This window comes from Anthonomus grandis, chromosome 8 (assembly GCF_022605725.1).
Source record: "Anthonomus grandis grandis chromosome 8, icAntGran1.3, whole genome shotgun sequence".
Taxonomy (NCBI): domain Eukaryota; kingdom Metazoa; phylum Arthropoda; class Insecta; order Coleoptera; family Curculionidae; genus Anthonomus; species Anthonomus grandis.
Window position 1 is genome coordinate 20544741 of NC_065553.1, and position 27680 is coordinate 20572420.

The 27680-nt window shown below is 31.8% G+C and overlaps 1 protein-coding gene across 1 annotated transcript; it reads right to left on the reverse strand.

Annotated features, from left to right (window-relative positions):
* Positions 1 to 2157: 2157 nt before the first annotated feature.
* On the reverse strand, positions 2158 to 27459 carry LOC126739928 (DNA-directed RNA polymerase III subunit RPC5). The gene is made up of 10 exons (XM_050445758.1): positions 27292 to 27459; positions 23245 to 23419; positions 22999 to 23187; positions 22828 to 22946; positions 21989 to 22129; positions 21726 to 21930; positions 21462 to 21670; positions 21275 to 21394; positions 17427 to 17632; positions 2158 to 2547 (listed from the first exon to the last, which is right to left on the reverse strand). Exons 1-10 carry the CDS (start codon positions 27355 to 27357, stop codon positions 2409 to 2411), a joined length of 1569 nt encoding a protein of 522 aa, XP_050301715.1. The 5' UTR covers positions 27358 to 27459; the 3' UTR covers positions 2158 to 2408.
* Between the last annotated feature and the right edge of the window lie 221 nt (positions 27460 to 27680).

A 27680-nucleotide genomic window follows, 5' to 3' on the forward strand; every position in this document is an offset into this window, starting at 1 on the left:
TATGTCTCACTCCCACCCAACCGAACTGATTGAACTTTTGTTTAGCTGAAATCCGTTATTAGCAAAAAAATATGCATTTTCGCAAAGTGTTTTTAGCATATTAATATTTAAAAAAATATCTTAAAAATAAATTAAAAACATCTATTCATGTAACTGATTTTAGTTATTCTAAAGTCGGAAAATTGTAAATGATTGATGCACTTCCGTAGATAAATTTTGGCACTTTTTGTTTAATGGTAATACTAAATAAACCAAAATTTCATACATAACTGATTACAGCTAAGCAAAAGTTGAGCCGTCCATAAAATTTAGCAAAACTGCGTTCCTGTGCTTTGTTGACTTCGCTCCAGCATTTGATAGAGTGCAACTAAAGAATGTGTTAAAAATCCTGCAAGAACGAACAGCCAACAATACAGTTAGGCACTAAAAAGATTGCCAGTCAGGATTTAGAAAGAATATTAGCACGTCAACATGCTTAGTTAAAATATTAAATGACGTAAGAGTGAATGAAGAGCAAAATCAAGCAACATGTGTGGCCCTGCTCGACTTTAGTAAAACTTTCGACACACTTAACCACGGAAAGTTGTTGGCTAAACTAAGGTATTTTGGAATCTCTGAATATGGTATTAACTTCTTTAAAGAATATCTATATAATCGTGAAAGTTGTGTTATGACAGTCCAATAATTATAAAAACAATGTTCAGAGTTTAGGCAATTAAATCAAGGCGAACCTCAGGGTTCTATACTATCATTCCTATTTTTTTCACTCTACGTGGCAGACATGTATAAAGCTGTAAAACATTCCACATTACAGCAGTATGCTGGCGACTCACAACTGTATATTCCTGGTTCTGTAAAAGATATGAGTAATAATTCATTTTAACATAAGTTTAAGTTCGATTTAATGAATCTAGAAAACTACGCAAAAAATCACAACCTCTAATTAAATGCTGAAAAATCTAAAATTCTTTTGATGTGTTCCAATAATAATTTAAGGCAAAATTTTGAAAATCGTATACATATTCATATCACTCCAGTTGCAATTGTCCCAGAGGCAAAAAATTTGGGTATCCTATTTGACAATTCGCTCTTTTTTGAACCCCATGTAAAAAACAAAATTAAAGCAGCCTATTTACGTCTGAAAGCCCTTTTTAAATTTAAACGGAACCTGTCCACAAAACAAAAATATTTACTTTGTGAAAACCTTGTTTTATCTTTGTTCGATTACGGTGATGGGGTATATGATGGCTCTTTACGTTCAAGTACCAAAAACGGAATTCAAAAAATTCAAAATTCCTGTATGCGATTTGCCTATAATATCCCATATAGAAACCATATAACGCCATATCTTAATGACAAAAATTTATTAAATATGACAAATAGACGAAAGCATCATATGTTTAACTTTATTTATCGGATTATAAAGGAAGGCCAACCGGCAAACTTGCGAGATGAATTTTTGAAATTTTAGCATGACCACATGACGCGAAACAATGATATTTTTGTTGTACCACGCCATAGAATCGCATCATTTCAGCGCTCTTTTAAATTTGCGGGGGTTAAAATGTGGAATAGTATTCCTTCCAGCATTAAACAACTATCTTTAAACATATTTTCAAAAAAAAATTAAATCAGAGTTGCTAGTTGAACAATGAATAGGTTAATGGTAAAAATCTATAAAAAAAATCATTATTAATTGCCATTAGTTGAAAACTGTCTTTACCCCTTGTGGACATCGACATTTTGCATTTTTTAGGGTGTTAAATATTGGGCGTTACCCTCCTTGGTTCTTTTATCCGCTGCCGCTCTCCCGATCCGGATTAATTTTTTTGTTATTATTATTATTATTTGTTTCGTTTTAATTTATTTTATATAAATTAATTATTTTTAAGGGTTATTTCGTCTGTACCAACAGATTAACGGTTTTTATAATCCAGAATTAAACCTTTTTGTCAAAATTTTAATTAGATGTATAACTGTATTTTATAATTTTATATATGGGCAAATAAAGCATTTGAATTGAATTAAAGAAAGGAAAACGTAAGCGATCCTTTATAGTCAAATTTGGCCTATTATTTTCCAGAATATCAAAAGGATACATTAGTATAGGGCAAGGTAACCAGAATACTAGAATAGAATACAGAACACTATATAAGATGTTTTTTTCAAATTATTTTATTAACAAAATGTATTTATTTACATATGAGACAACGGGTTGGTCCCGTTGGCATAAATTTAACTTTATTTAAACTTATATATATCGGGTCGTATCACTCACTCTGTACAAGAAAATAAATTAACAAATACCTTAAAATCAGCGTTATAAACTGCACCAAAAAAAGGTCGGGAAAAAAAACGAAGAATTTCAGTCAACTTTTATAACGTTAGAAGGTAAACAAGGCGTGTTTTCACGACGGGGCTGCCACCGGATCCGGTAACGTACCGTTGGGTATTTGACTGGTAGAACCGCAGGAATCGTTTCTTGGTCTTTTCCGGGGCAGTACCGGGGATTTTCCTTTACTTTCAGTACCAGATTCATTATCCGAGCTAAAAGAGAAAGCAAATTAGTAGTAGTAGTTATTTTATTCTTAAGTATTCATTAAATGTGATTGGATGGAGCTTTTAAAGCCCCCCTGAATCGTTACCAAATAATTTATAAAAAATGTCATCTATCGTGCCATTAAAAATTTAACATTTTCTCCGTAAGTTTTTTACAGACACAAAAATCACTTCAAAAAACTCTTCAGAATTTTTTTTTTAAATCATCATAAATGGCAACAAAATTAAAGACCCTACCTAAATATTATGTTCGTGAATTCGATGTCGAAAAACCAAAAATCGTGTAAATAAGGTATTTTTACAACATAATGCAGGATTTTAGCAGGAGTTCTAATAGTAGACTGTAAAATATGAAAACCGCTTTAAGTATTTTTGCTACGAAAAACTCGTGGGTTTATCATATTTAACCTTTAAATCATGATATATTCAAAAAATGTAAATGTAAAAAAGGAGTTAACTGTCTAAGATACTTCACAAAAACTTGTTCGGCATGTGAGGTAAATCTTACATAAGATATATAAGTCATTATGGATGTTATTTTTATGGATCTGCTAATAGCTACAGTTAAAGTCGCTATTCGCGACGTCGCTTATAAAAACAAGTCGTTTATTACTACGAAATCTGGGAAGTTTGGTTGGATTTATATGTAACGCAAGTCTAAAAAAGTTTGCCTATAACGACGCCGGTTATAGCGACAAAGTCGCTTTTAACGTCCTTATGTAAAAGATTTTTCAAGTGGAAGGCAGGATATAACGACCGAACGTGTGTCATTCACACAGCAATCATTTATAACCAATAACTACAAGTTCTTCTTGAGGGAATTACCATACCTGTTTGTCGATCTCATAAATGCTTTTCTTTGTTTATGTACTTTTTATTTAGTGCCGGCATTTTGTGCATAAAATGAATTAAGACATTACCTGTTACCTACATGTCTAACAAAAAAGCCTGGATGACTTCAGATTTATTTATTAAGATCTTGCGAGATTGGGACTCTGAGCTAATGAAGAAAAAAAAGAAAATCTTACTCCTAGTAGATAATTACCCAGCGCACCCAAAAGTGTTAAATTTAAACAATATTAATCTTCAATTCTTGCCACCCAATACCACATCAGTGCTCCAGCCAGTTGACCAAGGTATCATAAGATCTTTAAAAGTCCATTATAGAAAGTTCCAGTTAATGAATAATATTAAAAATTGTTATCAGTTATCTAAGGAGTCTTCCATTAATATTTTGGACGCAATATCGATGGTCTCCAAAGCCTCGAATAGGGTATCACAACGAACAATCATTAATTGTTTTAAACATGCCGGATTCCTAGAACAGACACTGAAAGCTGCCGACTCTGAAGACGACATTCCTTTAGCCGAGTTGGCAAGAAGAATAAGTAATGACTTTGATACAGGCTGTAATTAAAGAAAACTTTAAATTAACTGATGAATTATGGACTGATTTCATAGATTCTAATAGTCACTTAGATACAAACAGTACTTTGGGTGATGAGCAAATTGCAGCGCAGGTGCTTACAATTAAGGATACCCAAGATCAAGGTGAAGACGGCAGGTCTGAGGACAAAGAAGAATTTAATCCATCTAATTGAAGAAGCTTTACGAGCAGTGAAGACCCTAAACAGTTTTATATTATACAATAATGCGAGTGACGAAAATCTTTTAGACACAACCAGTTTTATTGAGAAAAAAATTGAATCAATTTACTTTAACTCGCGTTGCAAAAAACAAAGATAACATATTTTTTACTAAATTAACTACATTTTTTTTTATATGTACATACATACAAATGTATTTTATGAACTGTGTAGGTTTACCTTTTTTAAAAAATTTAGTTTTTTTTTATATTCGATTTTCAGGGTTTTGTAAAATTGAAAAATATTTACTACATACATAATTATGTATGTACATAGTTTTATTTGAAAAAAAAGGCGTAGTGTAAGTAGGTCCTTTAATAACGACGGTCGTTTATAACGACCCATGTTCAGTAGTCCCTTCGCCGTCGTTATATCCGACTTTCACTGTATTTACTACTGAAAGTTGATAGAATTCAATAAAAAGCCTTTTAAAAAGACGTATTAAGTAATCCCAAGTTTTTTATGAAAGTTTTATGCAAAACTTATAAATTAAGCACTTATGATTTAACCAAAAAATATTACCGACTTAAAACAATCTCCACCTCTTTGTAAAGTCTATCAAGAATGTTACCCAATGTTAGAGTTAATTACCCTTTTAAACTTTTCACAATTTGATTATTTAAGCTCCTTACAAAGCACAATAGTTAAATACCCTTTATTTACTGACTATCAAAAGATTAATGAAAACCTGCGTAAATCACTGATAGAATACAAATAGATACAGACGCTTCAAAAAAATGCCGGAGTTACTGGAGCAGAAATTTACATTCCTCCCTTAGATATGTATTAGATACCAATTGTAAATCAATAAACGTTGAAACATATTTACATCTGAAGCTAATTTCATTAGAAAAGTACGTAATTTTCGTTCAAAAATACAAATCCACTAATGTTGTCATATTCCATAATTGCTTGAAGTACTTACATGTATGTACTTCAAGCAATTGAGAATACATACACCCGGTCAACTAAAGTAAAGCCACTAATAGAGGAAATTAAGAGATTTATTACACATTTAACTTTTCAGAACAAAACATTTATGTGGAATCTTTATCAGAACTGCATGGAAATCATTTGAATGTTTTATGATGAAAATATTGTTTTTCTACCAAGCAATAAATTCCTGGGTGTTTTCAACCCGGACTGCCTGGAACATAATATCAATTTTTAAAATAAAATGGATGTTGAGTCAAGAGTGTAACTTTTACAGAACGAGATCTTTCACACATATCTTTTACGTATCATTCTGGTCAAGAATTGTAATAATTATTTTTTAGAGCAGAAAATTGACGAGTCGTTTTTGCGCGACTTGGATGATGAACAAATTTGATGTCTTTAGTCTAATATTCCCGACCATAATGAAAGTGTATATTCTGAAGTTAATATAAGTTAATGAAATAAAACAGTAAACAGTGCATTCAATTAGTTCGTACTTTTAAACTGCCAGTCACCATAATAATATGTAAGTTTTTTAAATTTCGTTTTATTTAAAATTTAGTGTTATATGTGTATTATGCTATCGCTTCTTCTCTATTTCTTCAATTAAAACAAAATTGTGAAGAAATAGGTAAAATGAAAATCCTACAGTCTGCCTCCACTTGTTTATTAAACCTAATTCTCAATCAAGGGATACTGAAAGGAAATATTGAAAAAAGAAACAAATAGACAAACAGACACAAAAATAGTTAAAATTACTATAAGGCACACTTACAAAAGTTTAAAATTGGTACAAGTTATACCTACCCGGCTTTGAGTTTATGTCAAACATAAAAAGAGACATCAATAATTATACTAAATAGTATGGTACTGATCGATTGCTTTCCTTCATAATGTCCTAATCACTGTGTTAAAGTCCAGTGCAACGATATATTAGAATGGTCACCCGTCAAAACACCAGCATTCCACCTGCCAAACAATGTCATCCACCTTCTATTTACATTGTTTGAGAAGTAAAATGCTGGTGTTTTGACGGGTGACCATTCTAATATATCGTTGCACTGAACTTTAACCGTGCCATTTATTATGTTCTCCATGAACCTTCCACTTTCCTCTTGCTTTCACCAAAAATTTACATAATACATCATCAGGTACCCTGGTGCTCTTAGGACTTCTAAACATAGATGTCACCTAAGTTTAAGTTTAATATTTTCTTTAACATACTATTCAATCTAATTATTGATGTCTCTTGTCATCTACATCAACTTTTGTAAGTGTGCCTTAAATTAATTTTAAGTTTTTTAGTGTTTCTCTATTTGTTTCTTTGTTCAGTCCATTTCCTTTTAGTATCTGTGTCCGAAACATGTCCGGAATCATAAACCAGAATTAGGTTTAATAAACAAGTGCAGGGAGACTGTAGGATTTTCATTCTACCTTAAAACCAAATTAACAGACTCTAGATTAAATTTTTTAAGTAAGTTTCTACTGACGACCTTATTTCAATCAATTTGTTACTTTTACAACTAACATTACTGATTATCGTACAAAGAACGAGAATAATTTTATTTTAAAAGTTTATTTTAAACGTATTAAGGATTTACCTACTAGAGAATCAAAGATATATCTAATTTCATAGGTAATATTAGGATTTGTATAAATTGCAGTCATTTTTAAAGTTACTAAAATTCAATGTTTTTGTCCTAATTTCAGTTTACAATTCAAATTCAAATTTATTAATCAACTTGATAATGTTACAATAATCATTGATTTACAAACTCTTGCTAGCAAGAATAGTAACTAGTTATTAAAAGTCATTGTTTGGGATCATTAAAAACCCCTATTTGTGGACTGTATATCACTTTATTTACTTAAATATTGGTTTATTTGCTGGACAAAACAAATGCGTGCATTCTCACTTTCGGACGACAAGAGACTGACTTATGCAATGTTGTCACGTTTAAAGCGTTTTAATTTTTACAGAAAAGAGTTGGCCATAACATGCCGCCCGCCTTGAAAGTACAAAGTACTTTCAATAAGAAAAAACTAAACTAAATTTTAATTATTACAACTTAAAAAACAAACAGATAATTTTTTTAACTGTGCTTACTCACTACTTTCTTTTATAGAACTGGATTTAAAATTAATCTTAAAAATATTTTCCTAATTCTAAACGAACATTCTTAATCTAAAGGTAAAACACATATTCGATTAACGGCACGAGTTATTGTGCTGTTGCGAGTTTTTATGTCCACTACTCGGATTATATTTTCTTTTCCCGGATAAGTTTTCACTATTCTACCCAATTGCCACTTTAACGGGGGTAAATTTTCGTCCTTAATAAGTACAAGAGTCCCAATTTTTAAGTGGATATGTGCATTTTGCTTCCACTTAACTCGAGTCTGTAGTTCCGACAAGTATTCCCGTTGCCATCGCTGCCAGAAGTGTTGCATCATATGTTGAATGTGCTGCCATTTAGACAACCGGTTTTCAGGAATAGTGCGAAGATCTTGTTCTGGAAGACCCGTGATGGTTCTTCCAATTAGGAAATGCGCCGGGGTTAGTGCTTCTAAATCGTCTGGGTCCTGAGTAACCGGACACAGGGGACGCGAGTTCAGTATTCCTTCAATTTGAGTCAAGATAGTAGAAAATTCTTCGAACGTAAGTCTTGCCTCACCAATAACCCTTTTAACATGATGTTTAACACTCTTTATTCCGGCTTCCCATAAACCACCGAAACTGGGAGAGCGAGCCGGTATAAAATGCCACCGAATTTGCTCTTTGGCAGCGTTATTTGAAATACAGTTTAAATTATTATTTAAAAATTCATATAAATGTATGATTTCATTGTTTGCTCCTACATAGTTCAATCCATTATCGGAATATATGTTAGTAGGTCTACCCCGTCTGCTAATAAATCTTTTTAATGCAGAGATAAATGCTTCTGTAGTGAGACGAGATACAATTTCAATATGCACAGCTTTCGTGCTCATGCATATAAATAAGCAGATGTAAGCCTACAATTTTTGCCCCACGCGTAACTCTATCTTTCAAAAGAAAAGGACCACCAAAATCCGTACCAACATTTGAGAACACAGTAAAAGGACTTACACGGACCTTAGGAAGGTCTCCCATTAAATACTGATTAGAGTCCTTCGGACAGGCTCTAAAGCAGGTTATACATTTCCTGATAATACCTTTACAGGCATTTCGCCCAGAGATCAGCCAGTACCTTTCCCGAATAGAAGATAATAAGGCTTGAACGCCACAATGAAGTAAACGCGTATGTTCATGTCTCAAAATTGAATTAGTTAAAATATGACTACTGGGTAAGATAATTGGGTGTTTTTTATCATAAGATTGATCTGAATGCCTAATCCTACCACCTACTCGTAATATACCATTTTCAAAAAATGGATTAAGTGATAATATTTTACTAGACTTGTGAATTTCTTTACCTTAACTTAAATTGGCGTATTCTTGAGCAAAACTTTCAATTTGCACATTCTTGATTAAAAGAAGTAACGCTTCATTTATTTCTTGTGGCTGTAAAGGACCACAGGTTTTGGTCATTTTATCAACTTTCAAATTAGAAACAAACCGTAAAATATATGCAGTTACACGTAGCAATGTTGTAAGAGAAGAGAATTTTGAAATTAAATTAATTATTTCACTACTTGAACTTAATACAAGGCAAGAAACGCTACGCTTTTCTGGAATTACAGCCATATCAAGCACAGAAAATTTTAAACTCCATTCAGAATTGGGTTTTAAAAGCCAGTCAGGACCATGCCACCATAAATTAGAATTACTTAAAAGTTCAACAGAAGTACCACGTGACAGCAGATCAGCTGGATTATCAATTGACATAACATGATTCCAATCTTGAAAATCTGTAAGACTTCTTATTTCGCTTACCCGGTTGGCTACAAATGTCTTAAATTTATTAGATTCATTTCTTATCCAAGACAAAGTTATTTGGGAATCAGTCCAATAATAGAAGTTATTAAACTTTATTTCCAACGACTCTGTAATTTTTTTAACTAAATTAGCTAATAATAGCGCTCCACACAGTTCCAGTCTTGGTAAACTAAGTTGTTTTAAAGGAGCGACCCTTGATTTTGCGCATAGCAAAGTTGAACTATAAGTCCCAAATGGTGCTAAACATCGTATGTACAGGCATGCCCCATAGGCCTTAATGGAGGCATCAGAAAAGCCATGTAATTCGATTTCAACATAACTTGAGATTATTGAACATCTTGGAATCTTAATTTCAGCAATTAAAGGTAAGTTTTTATAAAATTTTAGCCAGGTATTAATAATTTCAATTGGAATATCGTCATCCCAACCAACTTTAAGTTTCCAGAGATCTTGCATAAGAAGTTTAGCAATGATTATTACTGGGCCCAATAAACCTAAGGGATCGAATATTTGACAAATTACAGATAAAATTCCCCTTTTTGTTACCTTGTTTAAACCCTTAGAAGAGTTAGCCCCCAAATTCAATTTATAACATATTAGATCCCTATTAGCATCCCAAAATATGCCCAAGGTTTTATTTGCTTCATTCTCACCTATATTTAAAATATTTACATCCAAATCTTTATTAGTTTTAAATTCGGCCAAACTTTCCTTACAATTACACAGAAATTTTCTTAATTCAAATCCATAATTTTTTAATAAATCAACAATATTAGCTTGTGCAATTAACAATTCATCTTTAGACTCAAAACCTGTTAGGAGATCATCCATATAAAAATCTCTTTCAATTATTTTGGACGCAACCGGAAATTTAGCTTTGTTCTCTTCTGCGATTTGAAATAAGCACCTTACTGCAAGATATGGTGCCGAAGCAGTACCATATGTTACGGTATTCAATTTATAAATCTTTATCTTTTCATTGCTATTTGACCTCCAAAAAATCTTTTGATATTCCCTATCATTAAAATCTACCCAAATCTGACGATACATTTTGGAGATATCACCCGTCATAACATAAGAATGAACTCTAAATCTACCTAAAATAGCAAAAACATCCTGTTGCAACGTAGGCCCTACAAACTGAGCATCGTTTAGCGACAAACCTGTAGTCGACTTTGCCGATGCGTCAAAGACGACTCTACATTTTGTGGTTAGACTGTCATTCTTCATTATAGCATGATGTGGAATATAATACCCAACATTAATATTTTTATCATCGATCTCTGACATATGGCTCATTTCAATATATTCCGTCATAAATTTGACATAATCTTTTTTTAAATCTGGATTCTTCTCTAATTTATTTTCTAAAAGTTTAAATCGTCTTAGAGCCATGTCATAGGATTCCCCTAATTCACATAAATTTCTCTTAAATGGAATTTTAACAATAAACTTTCCATCATCATCTCGAGAAATTGAATTTTTAAAATATTCCTGACAGTACTTTTCAGACTCGCTAAAATTATGTTTATGCTTCACTAATTCTTCTATCTCCCAAAATTTAACTAAGTTTTTGTCTAATGATTCTTCTAAATTAACACTCAAACAATTTATTGAAACTGAAGAAAAGGTAGTATTTAAATTCCCTGCAATAATAAACCCGAACTCTGTTTCTTGCAAACTTGGTAAATTAACCCCGAGACGGAAGTGCCTTGCCTTAATTATTTTCCAAAAGAGATCAGATCCTAATAAAACTTCTATATCCCCAGAAATATTAAAATTTGGATCGGCTAGTACTATATCATCAGGTATCTTTAAATTTTGCTTCTCAAAAGACATCCTCGGTAATTTATCTGTTATTTCAGAAATTACTAAACAATTTAAATTTTCTTTAAAGGCATTATAACAAGAATTTATATTAATATTTACTTGACCTTTAATATTAGTTAGTAGTTGCCCTACACCTTTAACTGCATGATTAATTTTTGACTGCCTTAAATTTAATTTAGTACATACATTTTCCGTAATAAAATTACTTTGCGAACCGCTATCTTATAAGGCACGCACTACAACGGATTTATCTTTATTTGTTAAACGTATTAATGCAGTTGACAACAGAACCTGAGAAAACTCTCCTAACGATGAAGTCTTGGCAACACCGCATTGGGTGATATTTGGATGGAGTGTAGTAGTCAGCGAGGACAACGGCGGTTCCTGGAATTGTTGATTTTCTGCAGCTTCACCTGAATTGGCATGGGAGTTATTTTCACCATCGGTAGTGTTAAAGGACTGAGTATTAGAATTTTTAAATGTTTCTAAATGGAGTAATGAATTGTGTGGTTTTTTACACTTAAAACAATTGTATTTATTACATTTCCAGGAGGGATGAGAAGCACGTAGACAATTTAGACAGAGTTTTAACCTTTTTGCTTCTTTTATACGATCTTCAATATTTAGATTTAAAAAGGACTGACATTTAAAAATCGAATGGTTAGCATTACAAAATGAACATTTAAATTTTTTATCATTAGTAGTGTTGTTAGTTGATACATGGGTGGTGGAAGTTTGCCTCTTAAACATCTTATTACTCGTATTTGTTTTATTATATTTTACATGTGTTAAATTGCAAGACAGTTCAATTTTTTCAAGCATCTCACACTTTAATTTAAGAAAATTATTTAAATCTTCCATTGTAGGCAAATCACCCATGTATTTATAGGTTTCCCAATCACGACGTGTAACATGATCAAATTTACTACACATTATATATATATAATTAATCTATCCCATGTCTCAGTTTTTTCCCCAAGACAATTCAATGCCCTTAAGTGCTTCGTTATATTGTCATATAAATTCCTAATTTCAACATATGATTCTTTTAATATTTGAGGATATTCAAATATGGCACGAATATGGCTATGAACTATAATTTTTTTATTTTCAAACCTCTCTATTAAAAAATTCCATGCTATTGGATAATTCAAAGAAGAAATTTCAATAGATTTAATTATTTCTAACACGGAGTCACTCAATGAAGACCTTAAATAATAAAACTTTTGAATGGGACTGAGCGAGGAATTAGTATCGACTAAGGCAACAAACGTGTCTTTAAATTCAAGCCAATTACTGTACTTTCCATCAAATGTTGGCAGCCTAATTGGAGGCAATTAAATTAAAGATTGATTATTATAAGAATTTGGCATTACATTATTATTTTGAGAGACATTACTTTGTCTTAATATATTCGACTGAGCACCAGATACAGAACCATTTAAGTCATTATTAAATTTCTTACAAAATGCTTTCGTTTCACTAATTAATTCAAAATATTTTTTCTCAAACGAATCTCTCTCAGTTTCGTCGGTCTCAATATAGTCAGAATCTTCATTACAGTTTTCTGATTCTATTTGAAATTGAATATCATTAAATTCTTCCCAAACAGGTAACATTTTTTCTAAGCGCGATTCTAAATTTATTATAATGTTTTCATCTACATTTTCTTTATTCATTGATTCGAAAAAATGCTTAAACCTACTTAATTTGGATTTAATTTAACCTCTTTGGGCTTTTAACTTGGCAAGATTAGACATAATTCACAAAATAAGTTGACTCAAACTGAAAGATACCTACTAAAAATATTAAATCTTACTCGAACCACCGGTGCAAATATATTTCTCCGCGATTCCTCCAACTGTTTATTTGTAATTCATCATGGCTAATTGCACAGGAGAACCAACCAATCACGGGGTGCTACCTTTCTGCCGTCGCCGTCCGCTATCTGCCTCTCGCTCGCTCTTTTACGTCACCGCTCACCAATTATTCTATAATCTTCTGCTTCACGTCAACTCTCGGAATTTGCTGGTGCGAATGAATGCCGTGCCTCTTGTCGTCTTAATAATTATATTTTTATAGAATATGTAGCTTTACTCACTTTATTTATTTAACTACATATCCTGCTCGATTGGACCAATGTTTGGGATCTTTAAAAACCCCTATTTGTGGACTGTATATCACTTTATTTACTTAAATATTGGTTTATTTGCTGGACAAAACAAATGCGTGCATTCTCACTTTCGGACGACAAGAGACTGACTTATGCAATGTTGTCACGTTTAAAGCGTTTTAATTTTTACAGAAAAGAGTTGGCCATAACAGTCATACATAGTTTGACATGCACCTAGATGCGTAATCACCTGTTTGTGCCTAAAGTAAATTATAACAATTTTTTTTAATATGTAGAATAACCAAAACCTATAACTAATAAATAACTAAAATCCACATAACTGGACCTACACTATCAATAACATTTAAAGAAAAGAAAAAATTGGAACAACCCTATAATTCTCCTACTTGGGAGAATGTTATAAAATTTTAGAGCCATGTATGCTAAAAATCTGTGCCCTATTGTTTTTTTAATATTTGCTATTTTTAAGTTATATATTGAACGTACAGCATAACTTCAGTAATCCGGACAGTCGCAAATCCGGACACTTCTATTATTCAGGCAGTTTCTCAATTTTGCCTCTACAATCCGGGATCGCGCAAAAATATTAACGTGTAAAACAATGGAATTTCCTTGTTTGAACAAGTAGCGAAGAACCAGACAACGGGAAGTCCACGACAACAAGATAAAAAAAAACTTGCTCCAATAAGTCTGGAGGATTTGGAAAAAATAACAAATTCTTTAAGAGTCAGTTTAGACAGCGAAAACATTACTAAATGGGCTGTGGGGGAACAAGAAATCGTAAGAGATTTGACTGAAGAAGAGCTGGTAGAAGATGCCATAAGAAAGAATATCGAAAATCAAAACGAATCTTCTGAATCAGATGAGGATGTTATTACACAGAAGGTGAAACATACAGATGCGGTCAAAGCGCTTTCAATAGCGATCAGGTGGAGCGAGGAGAACAATCTAGCTATTGAAGATGTATTGCTGCTGAAAAGGCTTAAAGAAAAAGCAACTGATAAAGCCACATCCAAAAAAATTTAAACATAAATTATAGCTGATGAATAATAATAGGCACATTATGTATTATATATGTTACGGATAAAAGCCAAATATTAGATAATTCTAGAGCTTTATCCGGGTAATTCTCCCGGATAAAGCTCGAAGCATCCAAAGTCGATAAAATCCGAAATTTCGTTGAATTTTAGTTTTATCCGGTTAATACTAGTTTTCTCCAACTGCTTTTGGATAATGCTGCATGTGAATGATGCAATAAGTATTATTTAGTTACGTTTCCGAGAGCGCAAGAAAATGAGTGATTTAGAGTAATTTTCACGTTATAAGGCACGATTTAATGAAATGCTTTGTGATTTGGTGTCACGTAAAGACTTAAATACGTCTTGTATGAATGCTACACAATATAGTGATATTTTGGAATCGGTAAAAGTGGCAAAAAATGCTAAATCTAAATCGACATTACAATATCGTCGCTTAAAAAGATTTGATGTCTGTTTAGTTGGTGGTGTTAAAAGACTTATTGCTCCTGTTGCCGAAGGTGAATATATATAAGGAATAAATATAAGGTATTTCATCAAAATTGATGAATTTTTTGATATTCTACATGAGACTCACTTGGCTATCGGTCATGGCGGAAAGCATCGCATGTTGAATGAGATAAATAAAAAGTATAAAAACATATCACAGGAAATCATCATGACATACCTTAAACTTTGTATGGCATGTCAAAAGAAACAGAAATCTGCGAAAAAAGGTATTGTCGTTAAACCCATGGTGTTTTCGGAAATGAATAGTCGATGCCAAGTGGATTTAATAGACATGCAGTCGAATCCAGATCGAGGTTATAAGTTTATAATGGTCTACCAAGACCACCTAACAACATTCGTACAAATTAGGCCCTTACAATCAAAAACAGCCGAGGAAGTTGCCAAAAATTTATTGGACATATTTTGTATATTTGGGGCACCGTCGATTTTACAATCAGATAACGGTGAGGAGATACTATAAAAAAATTCCTTATACAGGGTGATTGATGACAACAATAGATTTTACTTTTCTATTTTAACGTTTTTAAAACTATTAATTGGCATAAATATTAAAGTAATTTTTTTTTAACTAGGCCGAGAATTTGCTAATCGTCTTATTGAGGAGTTGTGTTTGATGTGGAATGAACTTAAAATAGTACATGGAAAGCCTAGGCATAGCCAATCCCAAGAAAATGTTGATCGAGCGAATTAAGACATCCAAAATATGCTTATGACCTGGATAAGTGACCAAAATACTACTAATTGGTCAGAAGGGTTAAGATTCGTCCAACTCATGAAAAATCGGGCATATCATTACGGAATTAAACTGTCACCATATAAGGCAATATTTGGATCTGAAATCAAAGTTGGACTTAAATCTTCCTCGCTACCGCAAGAGGTAAAACGTATTTTAAAATTAGATACTACAAATTATTTATCAAATTATTTCTTATTATTTTTAAATTAAATTACACTAATATAAAACAGGTAAACCAGTTTTTTGTAAGAGGGTTTAGTTATAGGATATGATCTATGTTCTTTGTTTCATAAAAATGTTTTATTTTAACAGGTTATAAAAGATCTTGAAACCGAAGAGGACTTGGAATAAATCATTAATGAATTTCGCCATGAAGAGGAGACCATCGGAGAAAATGAAAATGCTCCAAGTACAAGTCAGGACAATGTACTTAATGCTTGCTCAGTTTTCAGTGAACAAAGTCCATTAGTCGATGAAATTTGTACATTTTGTGACAGAAATAAACAAATTCTTTCAATCCGAAAGGTAGCTAAAAGAAACTTGGAAATCCAAGCTGAAAACATGAAAAGAATATCGGCAATTAAATTTCCTCCATGTAATGTGGGGGATACCGTGCGACTGAAAATACCCGATGTAGATAGGGGAAGGAAGGGACTTTAGAAATGTTTTAATGGTAGTAGTAGAAACAAATGGAGAAGGCACGTATCGTTTGGGTAAGCTATAGGTACCTGTTAAACTTATATTCTTATTTATCGAATGATCCTGTTTGTAGGAAATTAGAATGGAACAATTGAAGAAATGTTCTCAAGAAACCAGTTTACAGTATGTGACAATCAACTCCTTGATATTGACAAAGTGTCATCCGAAACAAAATCATTACGATTGCTACTAGCGAGTCTGTCTGGTGGTCAAGGATACAAAAGATGTCATACAATAAAACAAAATGTATTACACTAAAATGTCGTTGTAAGTCTTCAGGAGTATTATGTAACTCTAAATGTCACTCGAGCTTATCCTGCTTAAATAAGTAAGAGTAAATCCAAGTAAAACTAAATATTTTCAACTTTATGTTCAAGCTCGCGTTCAAGTTTAGGTTACCTATAGTTAGTTTAAGTTGAAGTTACCTAGTTAGTTTAAGATACATGTTTTTCATCAATAATTTCTTTGATTTTTAATGTGGCAAATAAAGCAAATATAATTCAAATGTAGTATTTTTTATCCACACCTGAATTTAAGCGTTTGATCCAGCTAAATTGGATAAAACGCAATCTACCCGGGTAAAACTAGTTTTATTCAATTTCGGGTTTTAACTGTAATATATACATTATTACGTAAGTTTAAAAATGTTTGTCTACTTACTATTAATTTTTTATATGTTATAACAGTGTTATACATTTTTTCTGTATAAGCATTACTTATCCTAAAAAAGAGAATATATATATTTTTTTAACTTTAATGTTTTAGTATTTTTTAATTAATATTTTAAACTGATTTCAGTAATCCGGACGCCCCGAATCCGAGCATGTAACGGAACGATATCTGTCCGGACTACTGAAGTTATACTGTATATTAATAATCTTTCCAAAATGTAGCTGTTGATAATAGATAAGCTTACGGATATTTTCTGTTAATTTTAATTATACCAGGATATTTGGTGAATGGAACATTTTTGATGTCAATTGACTGAAGTGTAATTCTATGAAAATTGGACGGTTAGAAGTTGCTGAAATTGAAAATCCGATATAGTTTGTTTTTTTAATGTTTAACTTAAAGGAATCTAACCAGTTATTAAGTACCTCTAATCCAAGCTCTGCAGTTTTTTTGTGTCAGCCGATAGTACCAGATCTTTGAAAATAGAATAAGAGATAGGATTTTCTGGATGATTCAATCGGATTCAGAAGGACAAAAATCCTCTTAGTATTTAGAGCTATTTTCCCTTAGATTTTTCACAACTCAATTCCAAAGTTTGTTTTTTTTTTCAATTTTTCGATATTTTGTTTTAAATTTAACTAACTACACTAGTATCAATTTCCCTCTACCATAGACCATGATAGAATTCAGATTTATACTGATAGAATTTGAGAAACTTTACATCCCATTTAAAGATTTTTCTTACGTACCAACTAATGCTGCTAGTCCTTTGCTTCCCTCCCCCTCCGTCACTTTCGGACGCGCTTTTGCTCTTATGCCTCGGCCTCGGGGCCGGTTGGCTCAGAAAGCGGCTCAGCTGATGGTATCGGTGCTCCCAGAATAAATTTTGCCTCTGAGCCAGATCCGAATGTTTCGTTAAGAAATCCGAGTCTGTCGGCAGAGACAACTCCCAGCCCTAGATATTAAAATAACTAAAATTTAGTAAAAGAGCAAAAGATTTTTCACATGTAATTTATTACCTAAAAAAGAAAAAAAAATGAAAAGTATTGCACAAGTTTTTCAATCAAGTCAGTTTAATTAATAAGCGAACTAGAATTACTCTTAATTCAACAACATTAATAGATCTGATTTTCTACAATATTAAAAATGTTAAATCTTCTGGAGTGAATACTCTACAAATAGCTGATCATTTTGCGACTTACATAGAACTAAACTTTTTAATTGAGCAGGTTCAAGCTAAAATGGTAAAATACAGAGATCTAAAAAATATTAACCTATATAATTTTAATAGAGATATCTATATATTTTAATAGAGAGAGTTATATAATTCAAATACAGGGTGTCCCGAAAGTAATGAGACATAGAACAACAGTAGATTCCTTACGTCAAAATAATGTGATTGAGGTCAACTTGCCTCATCTTAACTTTAATAGTAACTGAAATACAGGGTGTCAAAGTATTATTTGATTTATCGTTTTTTTTTCTCATAGGTCCTGAATCAAATGAAATACTGAGATGAAATTTAGAACATACGAGTCTTTTAAAAAGAAAAATAAATTTCGTATACACTTTTCATGCTTTCGGTAGAGGGCGCACGTTGCGTTAGTTACTTTTTTAAATCCCCTAATTTTTTGCAGCTATATTGGTTTGAAAAGTAACAAAATAATTTCCATTTTTAATACTTAATTACATAAACAATTTATACCTTATTAAAGTCGCTAGGTGCAACCATTTTCGAAATAATCGCACTTTTAGGTTTTCATAATATGGGAATGACTTAAATTTACTAGATTTTTAGCAATGCAATCCTAAATTTAAAAAAATATTACAACTTTGTAATTACAAATTCTTGTAATTAATAAAACTTGTAATACCAAATATTATTACAAATTCTTATATCATAACCAAAGTAAATGATATTTATTTATTTTTTTTATATTTTACTTTCAAACAAATATACCAAAAACAGTAATAAACAAAGAAACATACAAATAACGCTACTATAACAACTGTTCAAAATGCCCTCCATTAACTTCAATGCATTTTGAAATACGTTTAACAAATGACTGCCGTATTTTAAAAAAAAGATCCTCATTATTTTTTTTACATATTTACAGAATTTACAATTTTTACATTTAGTTCATTTAGATTATTTACAGGACTATCATAAACAATTGATTTCAAATATCCCCAAATACAGAAGTCGATGTGGTTTAAGTCTGGAGTAAGCGCAGGCCAAAGCAAGGGTCCTCCACGGCCAATCCAACGTGCGGGTTATTGTTCGTCAAGGTAATTGCGTACCGGTCTATTTTGGCCTCTCAGTGAACACTGTACAATTTTTTAAAAATCATTTTAACAGTTGAGTGTGGCCATTCCCGGAGGTGAGGGCATCACGAGGTACTCAGAGTTTCAGGCGATCTCTTGCGGGGTGCCATAGGGTTGAGTCATTTCACCTTTATTATTCTCAATCTATGTTGCGGATATGTATAAGACTATAAGGTAGTCAAACATGCCACTTTACGACAATATGCTGACGATTCGCAAATCTATATACCAATAAATCAGGAAAATATTGAAACGACACAAAACTCCCTCATATCCGATCTAAAAAGCATTGAAACCTTCGCAAGAGAGACCACAATCTTAAATTAAATTCCGCGAAAATGCAAGTTATAGTGCTAGGAAGTAAAAACATCAGCAGAGATGTTGAACATAATTTAAATATTAGCATTTCATTTAATAAAATTCCAGTTGTTAACCAAGCAAAAAATCTCGGTATTATTATAGATAATGCCCTTACTTTTGAGCCTCATATTAAAATAAAATTAAAAGTTGCCTATTTGCGTCTTAAAAATCTATATGAGCTGAAAAAATATATTCCCTTTAGGCAAAAGTTTTTGTTTTGTGACACTTGAGTTCTGTCTCTTTTTGACTTTGGTGGCACTGTATACCATAATTATTTGCTGTCTAAGACTTTCTTTTAATATAAATTTTAGAGAACATATTACACCACATATGAATAGAGCATATTTTAAATATAGAAAACTGGAGAAAAGTTCATATGTATAATTTTATTTACCGCATTATAAATAATAATAGGCCTGCCTATTTAAGACCTGCCAGTCATATTCGCAACACTAGGTTTAATCACAAATTTGTAATTCCTCAGCATCATACATCAGCATTTCAACGCTCATTCTCTTTTGTTGCTGCGCACTTGTGGAACCAACTGCCGGAACAGATCAATACACGTAGCAAGAAAGGTTTTTCAAAGCATGTCAGATTAAAGTTCTATGAACAAGGTTCTCAGGCTTAGTAGAATCATACATGTCATTAATACCACGACATGCTGACTTCAGCGTCATATCATATTATATTATATTCGCTTTTCCCGCGGCCTGACTAGCCTTACTGTCGCCCCTCGCTTCTCTCTCTAATTGCTAATTTTTTGTTTTTTTTTCATAACTTAATGTTATATTTCTTGTAGTCATTTTAAATTCTTTCATAGACAAAATACTAATGATAGTACTTGCATCTGCCATGCATTGATTCTTCTTTTAGGTTAGTTTTTATTCAGAATTATTTAGCTGTTGATGTATAGGATAGTTCACCTATGCTTTCCTTAATATACGGAGCATGTTAAGCGTTTTTTTTTATAAACGATGAAACTGTCCTTTTTGTCATGCTGCATTCTTTTTTCATAAAATGTATTCTTTTTTTACCTTTTGACAAATAAACGATTTTGTATTGTATTATATTGGTGTGGTATTGATAGAGGCCTTCTTTCTGAAGTACTTTACCAACACATGATTTGCTTACACCTGTGGCTGCCGCTATTCGCCTAATATTTGATGACCGCGCGCTTGATTTTTCCATTTTTTCGTAAGCAATTGAGGCGTCTTGTTCAATCGCCTTTCAAATGTATACTAATAGAGCCATCGACTTAAAAATTTATATACAAGCTAGTAAGATACAGTAATATAGAATACAAGTCAATTATTAGACCTGCTAGCGCCATCTTTAGGTCAGGACCGAAACTTTTCACCCCACCCTCGTCAATCAATAGTCACTCATGGCAAATAGAACACCCTGTAGAGGTTTTTTTCTTCTAAACTAATAAAAACAAATAAACCACAGCATTTATTTGATAAACTTGAATTTAGGGCCGATGCTCACAGTCGTTTATTGCGTTCTTTAAACAGCAGGGTTAAAATACCAAGATATAGAAAAGAAATTTTTAAGAGAGGTTTTCCATATTTAATCTCTTCAATTCAAATATTCAATCTCTATTCACCTTCACAATAAAACGTAAAAAAAACCCTGCTTACTAAACAATTTGGTTTGATCCAATAAATTCGAGTATCTCGGCTATTATTTTTTTATGTCTTTAAATCCATAACTAGTTGTAAGTTTTAGTATAGATTAAAATAGTTAAATTAATTTAAGCTTAAACAGTACCTTGTAACTTAATAAGCCAAAAGGCGTCTGATTAGCCTTTTTAAACTAACATACAGTGATATTTTGTTTATTCAACCATTAGCTATGGTGTATTAAGATTGGTTTTAATAAACATATTTATTATTATCATTATTATTACCTTATTATGTGTTAGTTTAGATATTCCGGAAAAAATATCTTTAACTTCCTCTGCTGGAATTTTTAATAAAGAAGACACCTTTTTCCTTTCTACCAATTGCTGCTTAGTAAACAGGTATAGCTTAAAAAAAACAGTTCATAGAAAAATTAGTATTAAGTTGAATTGATTAGACACAATAAATACTTACAATATAATCTCTTGCCCTACACATTAACTCGGCCGGCACCCCACTGGTGGCAGAAAAAGTATTCTCAGGGTACAGAACTTCAGATTTAACGACCCAGTTACCTCTGACTAAAACGGCGACTTTTTGCAAATTTTTTATCAACGCATCAGCAGTAACTCCTTCCCCACCTGCCAGCAACAGCATGATTTGCTGAAACTGGATGATCTGAGCTAAAAATGTTATTTTTTTATTTTTTTTTTTAATAAGGTGACAACAACAACAAACCATCTTTAAGTAAAAGTCTACACTGCTCTTGCAACGGGAGTCCCCTTAAGGCGTGTAGAGATAACACGTGGCTGGGCAAAGTGGGCTCCAAAGGCTTCTGCTCTTTATCTTCAGGCACTAAGAGTTTTAAATATTCCATTTTTGATAAACTCTGAGCCTGGCCTGATTCAAATGTGTTATCGGAGATTAATTTCAGTTTTTCCACCTAGTAAGCAAGCGAACGTGAATTTTATGCTAAAAATTTTCAATAATAACTCCCTTACATTGCTAGCGGTACTGTTTTCTTCATGCCAAGTGCATGTAATCCAAGGTTCTTGATTTTTTTTAGCTTGTAAGGCATGATATGAGAGCTCATGGGAACTCTTTTTCTCTGGATCGTCCATTTGTTTAAATTTAACTGTAACCTTTTAATAAAATGGTTTAGCAATAGCAAATGATTTGAAAATCAAAGAATTACTTATTCTTGCTTCAAATTTTTTTTCAAATTTTAAAATATCATAGCCTGCCTTATATTTATCAGAGAGTATCTTTTAGAACTGATGTAAACCATTTGAATTTAAGGAGAAATACTATTCATATTTCAAGGCATAAACCACAGTTAATAAAAAAATAATTTAGGATCATATAAAATAAATTCTTTAAATTTAGACCTAGAGTGACTATCAATTTCTGTCATCAATTCTTGGATTGTTCATAGCAGTTTTTTTTGCATGTTTGCTAGAGTCTTTGGTATAGGTATTAAACATTTGTTTTTTTTTATGGTTTATTTGGTAAATTAAGAAATTATTTTTTTTTTGGGTATGTACCTATATTGTTTGCATTATAGACTGTTAACTTTTAAAATTGGAACTTTTTCAAATGATTGGATATATTTTAGATGCTTTTAAAAGGAGAACTGTTTAATTCATTATACTAAGGGTTGCTAAAATTATAATTTTTTTTAATGAAATGTGGGCCACAATGTTAAGGCCAGAATTTCCTTGGCAGAATGATATAATTGTCAGCCTTTTATTTGCATACTTTTGGTCACCTCTGTTAGTTTTTTTTTGACAAATATGGAATGTTTATTGATTTTATTATTATGAAAATCTCAGTACTATACCTGTTGTGCAGTACTAGGACCAGCTTCCTCTTCATCAGAATCCAAATTATTCAGTACATCCTTTTTCTTTTTTAGACCTTTATCTAGGTATGGGAAATGGGGCCTTAGTTGAAATATATCTACAAAAATCCACATTAATTTTGGAATTTGTTTATCATACAAGAAATATGCCTTTTATGGAAGTTAAATGCAGTTCTTGGCCATTAAACGCGGCTACGGCATAATTTTCTCCATCTTTAACACATCTGTTTGACTTCAAAAATACTTTATCAACTAATTCATTCTCAAAAAACACCTTACTTTTATCTTTTTTTGTACTAAGGTCGCCATCAACTTCATGGGCAACTAATTCGGCTCTTCCTACATAAAAAAAAAACATTTTAATTTTATTTAGATTAGTGCAATAAAAATCCTTACCAGAGTCAAAATTAGAAGATGCAGTATTTATTGCCATTTCTAATGCAACTTCTTTATTTTGCGGTTTGAACATGCACTTTTTTATTTTGTCTTCGTTTGTGCATTTCTTTCTCTTGAATGGAAATTGGAATAGGTATAACGTTTCTTCTAGTTTTTTTGAGTGAATAATTGGAATCTAAAAAATGAGCATGTTATGGGATTTCAGTATGTATTAGGGTGCACAATTTTCTTGAAGAGGAGAAGCTCTCAAATTAAAATTCATCATCAATTCATCCACTACAACTTTCAAGATAAGAACTCCAATGTCGGTCAACTCATCATGGTATACCATATACTGGTGATTCAGACAAATTCCATAACATAATTACAAAAGTTCTTACAAAAATTAATGTTCCCAAGGTTCCTATCATAACAGGAGATTTTAATGAAAGAAATACTAGAGTTCTAAAAAATATTAGGTTTTTTTACCACTTGAAATAAGAGATGCCTGGATAATATCTTGACTAACACTGGTGGATTTACTAAGCCAGTTTATATATTATATTATATAGTTTATTATTATTAATGTGGTCTGGAGAATGATAGAGAGTCTGTGCTTTCTCTGACCAACTGCTTTAGCTTCTATAACTTTTTTCAGGTAAATGGGGTCTTAAATACCAACGGGGTTGCCTTGGATCTTGTATTTAGTAGCTCAGATTTAATTAGTGTCGAACGTGCAATAGACAAGATTTTTGAGAATAGCTTGCACCATACAGCAATTAGTTTTGACCTTTGTTGTGCAGAAAATTCTGATGATATGATATATGAGGAATATTTTTATGATTTTAGTAAGGGAGATTACATAGCAATTAACAATTGTCTTGCTGGGATAGACTGGAATCAATTGTTTTTGGGAGAGACATTTATTGATGTCATAGTTTCAATTTTCTATAATGTGATCTACTCCTCAATGGAAAGGTTTATTCCTCTAAAGAGGTAGAAAAGTTCTTCTTTTCCATGTTGGTTTTCTTCAGAGCTTCGCAGTTTGATCATAAGAAAGAAACAAATTCACAAAAAGTTTAAAATTAATGGTCAACAGCAGGAATATGATGAATTTGTATTTTTGAGACATCAATGTGAGTACTTAAGAGAGTTGTGCTATCAACAATATATTAATAAGGTGGAAATGAATCTCACTAGCAATCCGAGGTACTTCTGGTCATATATTCGAAATAAAAGAACTGAGTAAAATTTGTATTTTTGTGATGAATTCATAATGAGTTACTTATTATATTGGGTATTACTTCACTTATAGCAAAAATCAATTTAGAAATTTTTATCTCACACGCTCAACAATTGAAAAGAAGAAGAAAATAGACTTATTCATGTATTTAAAAGAAATATGAACTTAAATCTGTAACGATACCGTTCGATATACTTAATTTAATTTAAGTTCAATAAGTTTTAAATACAATAATTTACTTGAGGTATAATAGATTTTTTATATACCTAGGAGCTGAGGTTCAATCTATTAATCTCTGAGCTCGTTTCTTCTTTTCAATATCCTACCTAACTTTTTTATGAATATTACAATTAAAAAACAAGAAGACCTACTTTTTTTAAAAAATACCTAATTTGAACCAACGTTTCGGTAGTTATATCTACTACCTTGATAACGGTATCTTGGAGTATGGCTCAATTGTGTGGTCCCCGTCATATAACTGCTACATTGAGCAGATTGAAAAAACTCAAAATAAATTCAATTCAATTCAAATAGTTTATTGTCCAACAGGAAAATTCCCAATTACAAGACAATCGAAATAATTAAAATTAAAACAGTACAAGTTTTAAGCACCTTAAATAAGTAGTACAAAAAAAAAATAAAAAAAATAAAAAAAAAAAAATTTATAATGTTTAAGGGTGGCTGCTTTTAGATGTGGTTACAGGAGACAGGAGTATTACTATCAGTGGGTCAGGGATAACCTGAACTTACCCACATTAGAGTCACGAAGAACATTACTCGATTGTGCCGAGTTATTGTCGCTTTTTAAACTTAGGGTGCCTTCCAGGTTGAATAGACAATCAGAAATATTTTCAGTCCCATTCCACTGTACCAATTATGGTATTAATGAGCCAATTACACGAATGGCTCGAAGTGCTAATGGTCTGTCAGGACAGATAAGCTTTTTTGACTCTAGGATTACACATTTTAAGGGGCAGTTAAAGAATATTATTTCATAGGGGCTTTAATTAATTAACTCATCTACACCTTTCCTTGATTTATAGATGGTTTTGTATCTGAATATATATGTTTGTATGGGTATGCTATGTAACACTTTTGTAAATGGATTCCGTAAATAAATAAATAAATATATTTATTCACAAATTCTGAAACCAGAGTCTGTTAGAGACCAGTGACAGAAAATAATTTCTAATCTATACCAAAACATGTGTAACTTAATTTTTTCTTTTATTGATTGTAATAATTTGAATATTGAAGGTACAAAGATTCTGGGCCATCATTTCAATATGGATTAGAAAATTCCAAAAAGTGACCAAATCATGTTGAAGAAGTCAAGAGGAGGTCACATTAGGAAAACATACAATGTCTTCAATGCTGACATATTTTTAAAGTTTTTTGAAGATGTTTTGATTTTGAAAGCTTGTTAGCTATATTTCTAGTAATGTTCAAAGTGCTGGAAGAAAGTAAGACTTGGGTCCAAAAAACACCCAAATCCTTGGCTGAGTCAAGCTGCCTCAAGAGGATACTATCAATTAACTATTGACGATCAGTGATGACACTAAAACAAATAGTTCATCTCTAAATATTAATGTTTCATTCTACCTATTACACCAACTACACAACAGTAAGAACTCAAAGCCAAGGAGATTGATAAAAAGTCTGAATCACAAATATCTTAGGTGGGAGCCTTATTAAAGGCTTTAAAAGTCCATACATATCACTCTGTTCCATTACTGTCTCCAAAAGATTTAAAGACATAGTTGCTCAGGTTTTTAGAAATCTATCAGGACCTGTTTATCTGACATCTAGTTAAAATAGTTAAATTTACATGAGATATTAAAAGCACCTGGGGCATTAGAATGGGTAATATTCTTGTTAAATACAGATAACATGTGGGTGGCAAAGAGGTTTGTGTTAGAAATACCAGTATCAACTCTCAGGTCATAAAGGAACATCTCATTTGGAATAATAGAAGTGTCTTGATTGGATAGAAATTTTACAAACTTACTTTAAATCTGTAGTATTCCCTACATAGTGAATGACAATCTGAGAGCAGAGCACTGAAATATGAGTAATCAGTATTGCATCTTGATTGTACCTTCTAATACTATTTTTTTATGAAAACCCAGACTTTCCAATTCTCTAGAAAACGATGTTGGGTGGTGTTTTTTTATAGACACATAAAGATTTGAACAATCATGAGCAACAAAACAGAAGTTTGCTGCAGTAGTATTTTAGTTACCAATAACAATTATAGACAGACAATAATTATAGGTATGGAGAAAAATAGTAGTTTTAGATAATAGAAATAATAGTTTTTGTATAGATATATAAAATGTGTTTTATTACAGGTATAAAAATTAGTAGTTCTAAGAAATAAAATGAACAAGCCTTTGTAATTTGTGCATCTTTATAATTCAATTGTGGGAATATGTTAACTATTATCTTAATGACAGTTTTAAGATAGTGCCCTACAAATTTCAAAAAAGGAAAAGGTTTGAATTGTTCATTTTTAGTAAATTTTTGTCATCGTATTTAATATCCCATTCATTGAAATAAATGAATTAAATGAGTCAATAGAATCTCAAGTAGATGGGGCTCATCTTAAATCACAGATCAACCAACTCGGTTAAGACCAAAACTCCCATAAAAAGATCTTAAATTTCTTTAAATTCATTTGAGAAAAAGGTGTGATATTGCACCTGGGAGCTTAAAATTGTAAAGAGTAAACTAATCGTTGCAAAATCATCAACAAATTTATCCACATGCTTGCCCAGGTCTAACCTCTATGCTCTTCACCAATTTTTTAAGTAAACAGTACTTGCCTCTCGCACCACAGGATCGTCATCATCTGAGGTATCAACCCTTGAGCTGGGGCCCGGTTCACCCATGTTAAACAAATCACAGATTCGCTTTAATTCAATTGAAGATTGAAAAGTGTAAAAAAATTTAGAAACATCAAAATTCCTCTTGGAAGAATCTTTGACAGGAAACAGCTGCTCAAATCAAAACTCGTCCGAAGTTATCCTTTAGCAGCGTTGCCAGATTGTGTTGTTTTAGTTACTTCAAGGAGAAACTGCATTAGATAACCAGGCAGGGTTAATATAGGGAACCTATATTATAGTTAGTGTTTATTTAAATTTTAATAATTTTTCGATAATGCGTTAACAATATTATATAAAAACACATCTGAACGTAATGATATATCTGTCTT

Excerpts from the sequence above, each read along its gene's own strand:
- LOC126739928 (XM_050445758.1), bottom strand. The coding sequence starts at position 27,357 with ATGGGTGAACCGGGCCCCAGCTCAAGGGTTGATACCTCAGATGATGAC. Across the intron at positions 23,188-23,244 it reads ATCTTCTAATTTTGACTCTG|GAAGAGCCGAATTAGTTGCC; the intron begins GTAAGGATTTTT and ends TTTTTTATGTAG. Across the intron at positions 22,130-22,827 it reads GTCCTAGTACTGCACAACAG|GTTACAGTTAAATTTAAACA; the intron begins GTATAGTACTGA and ends TTTTATTAAAAG.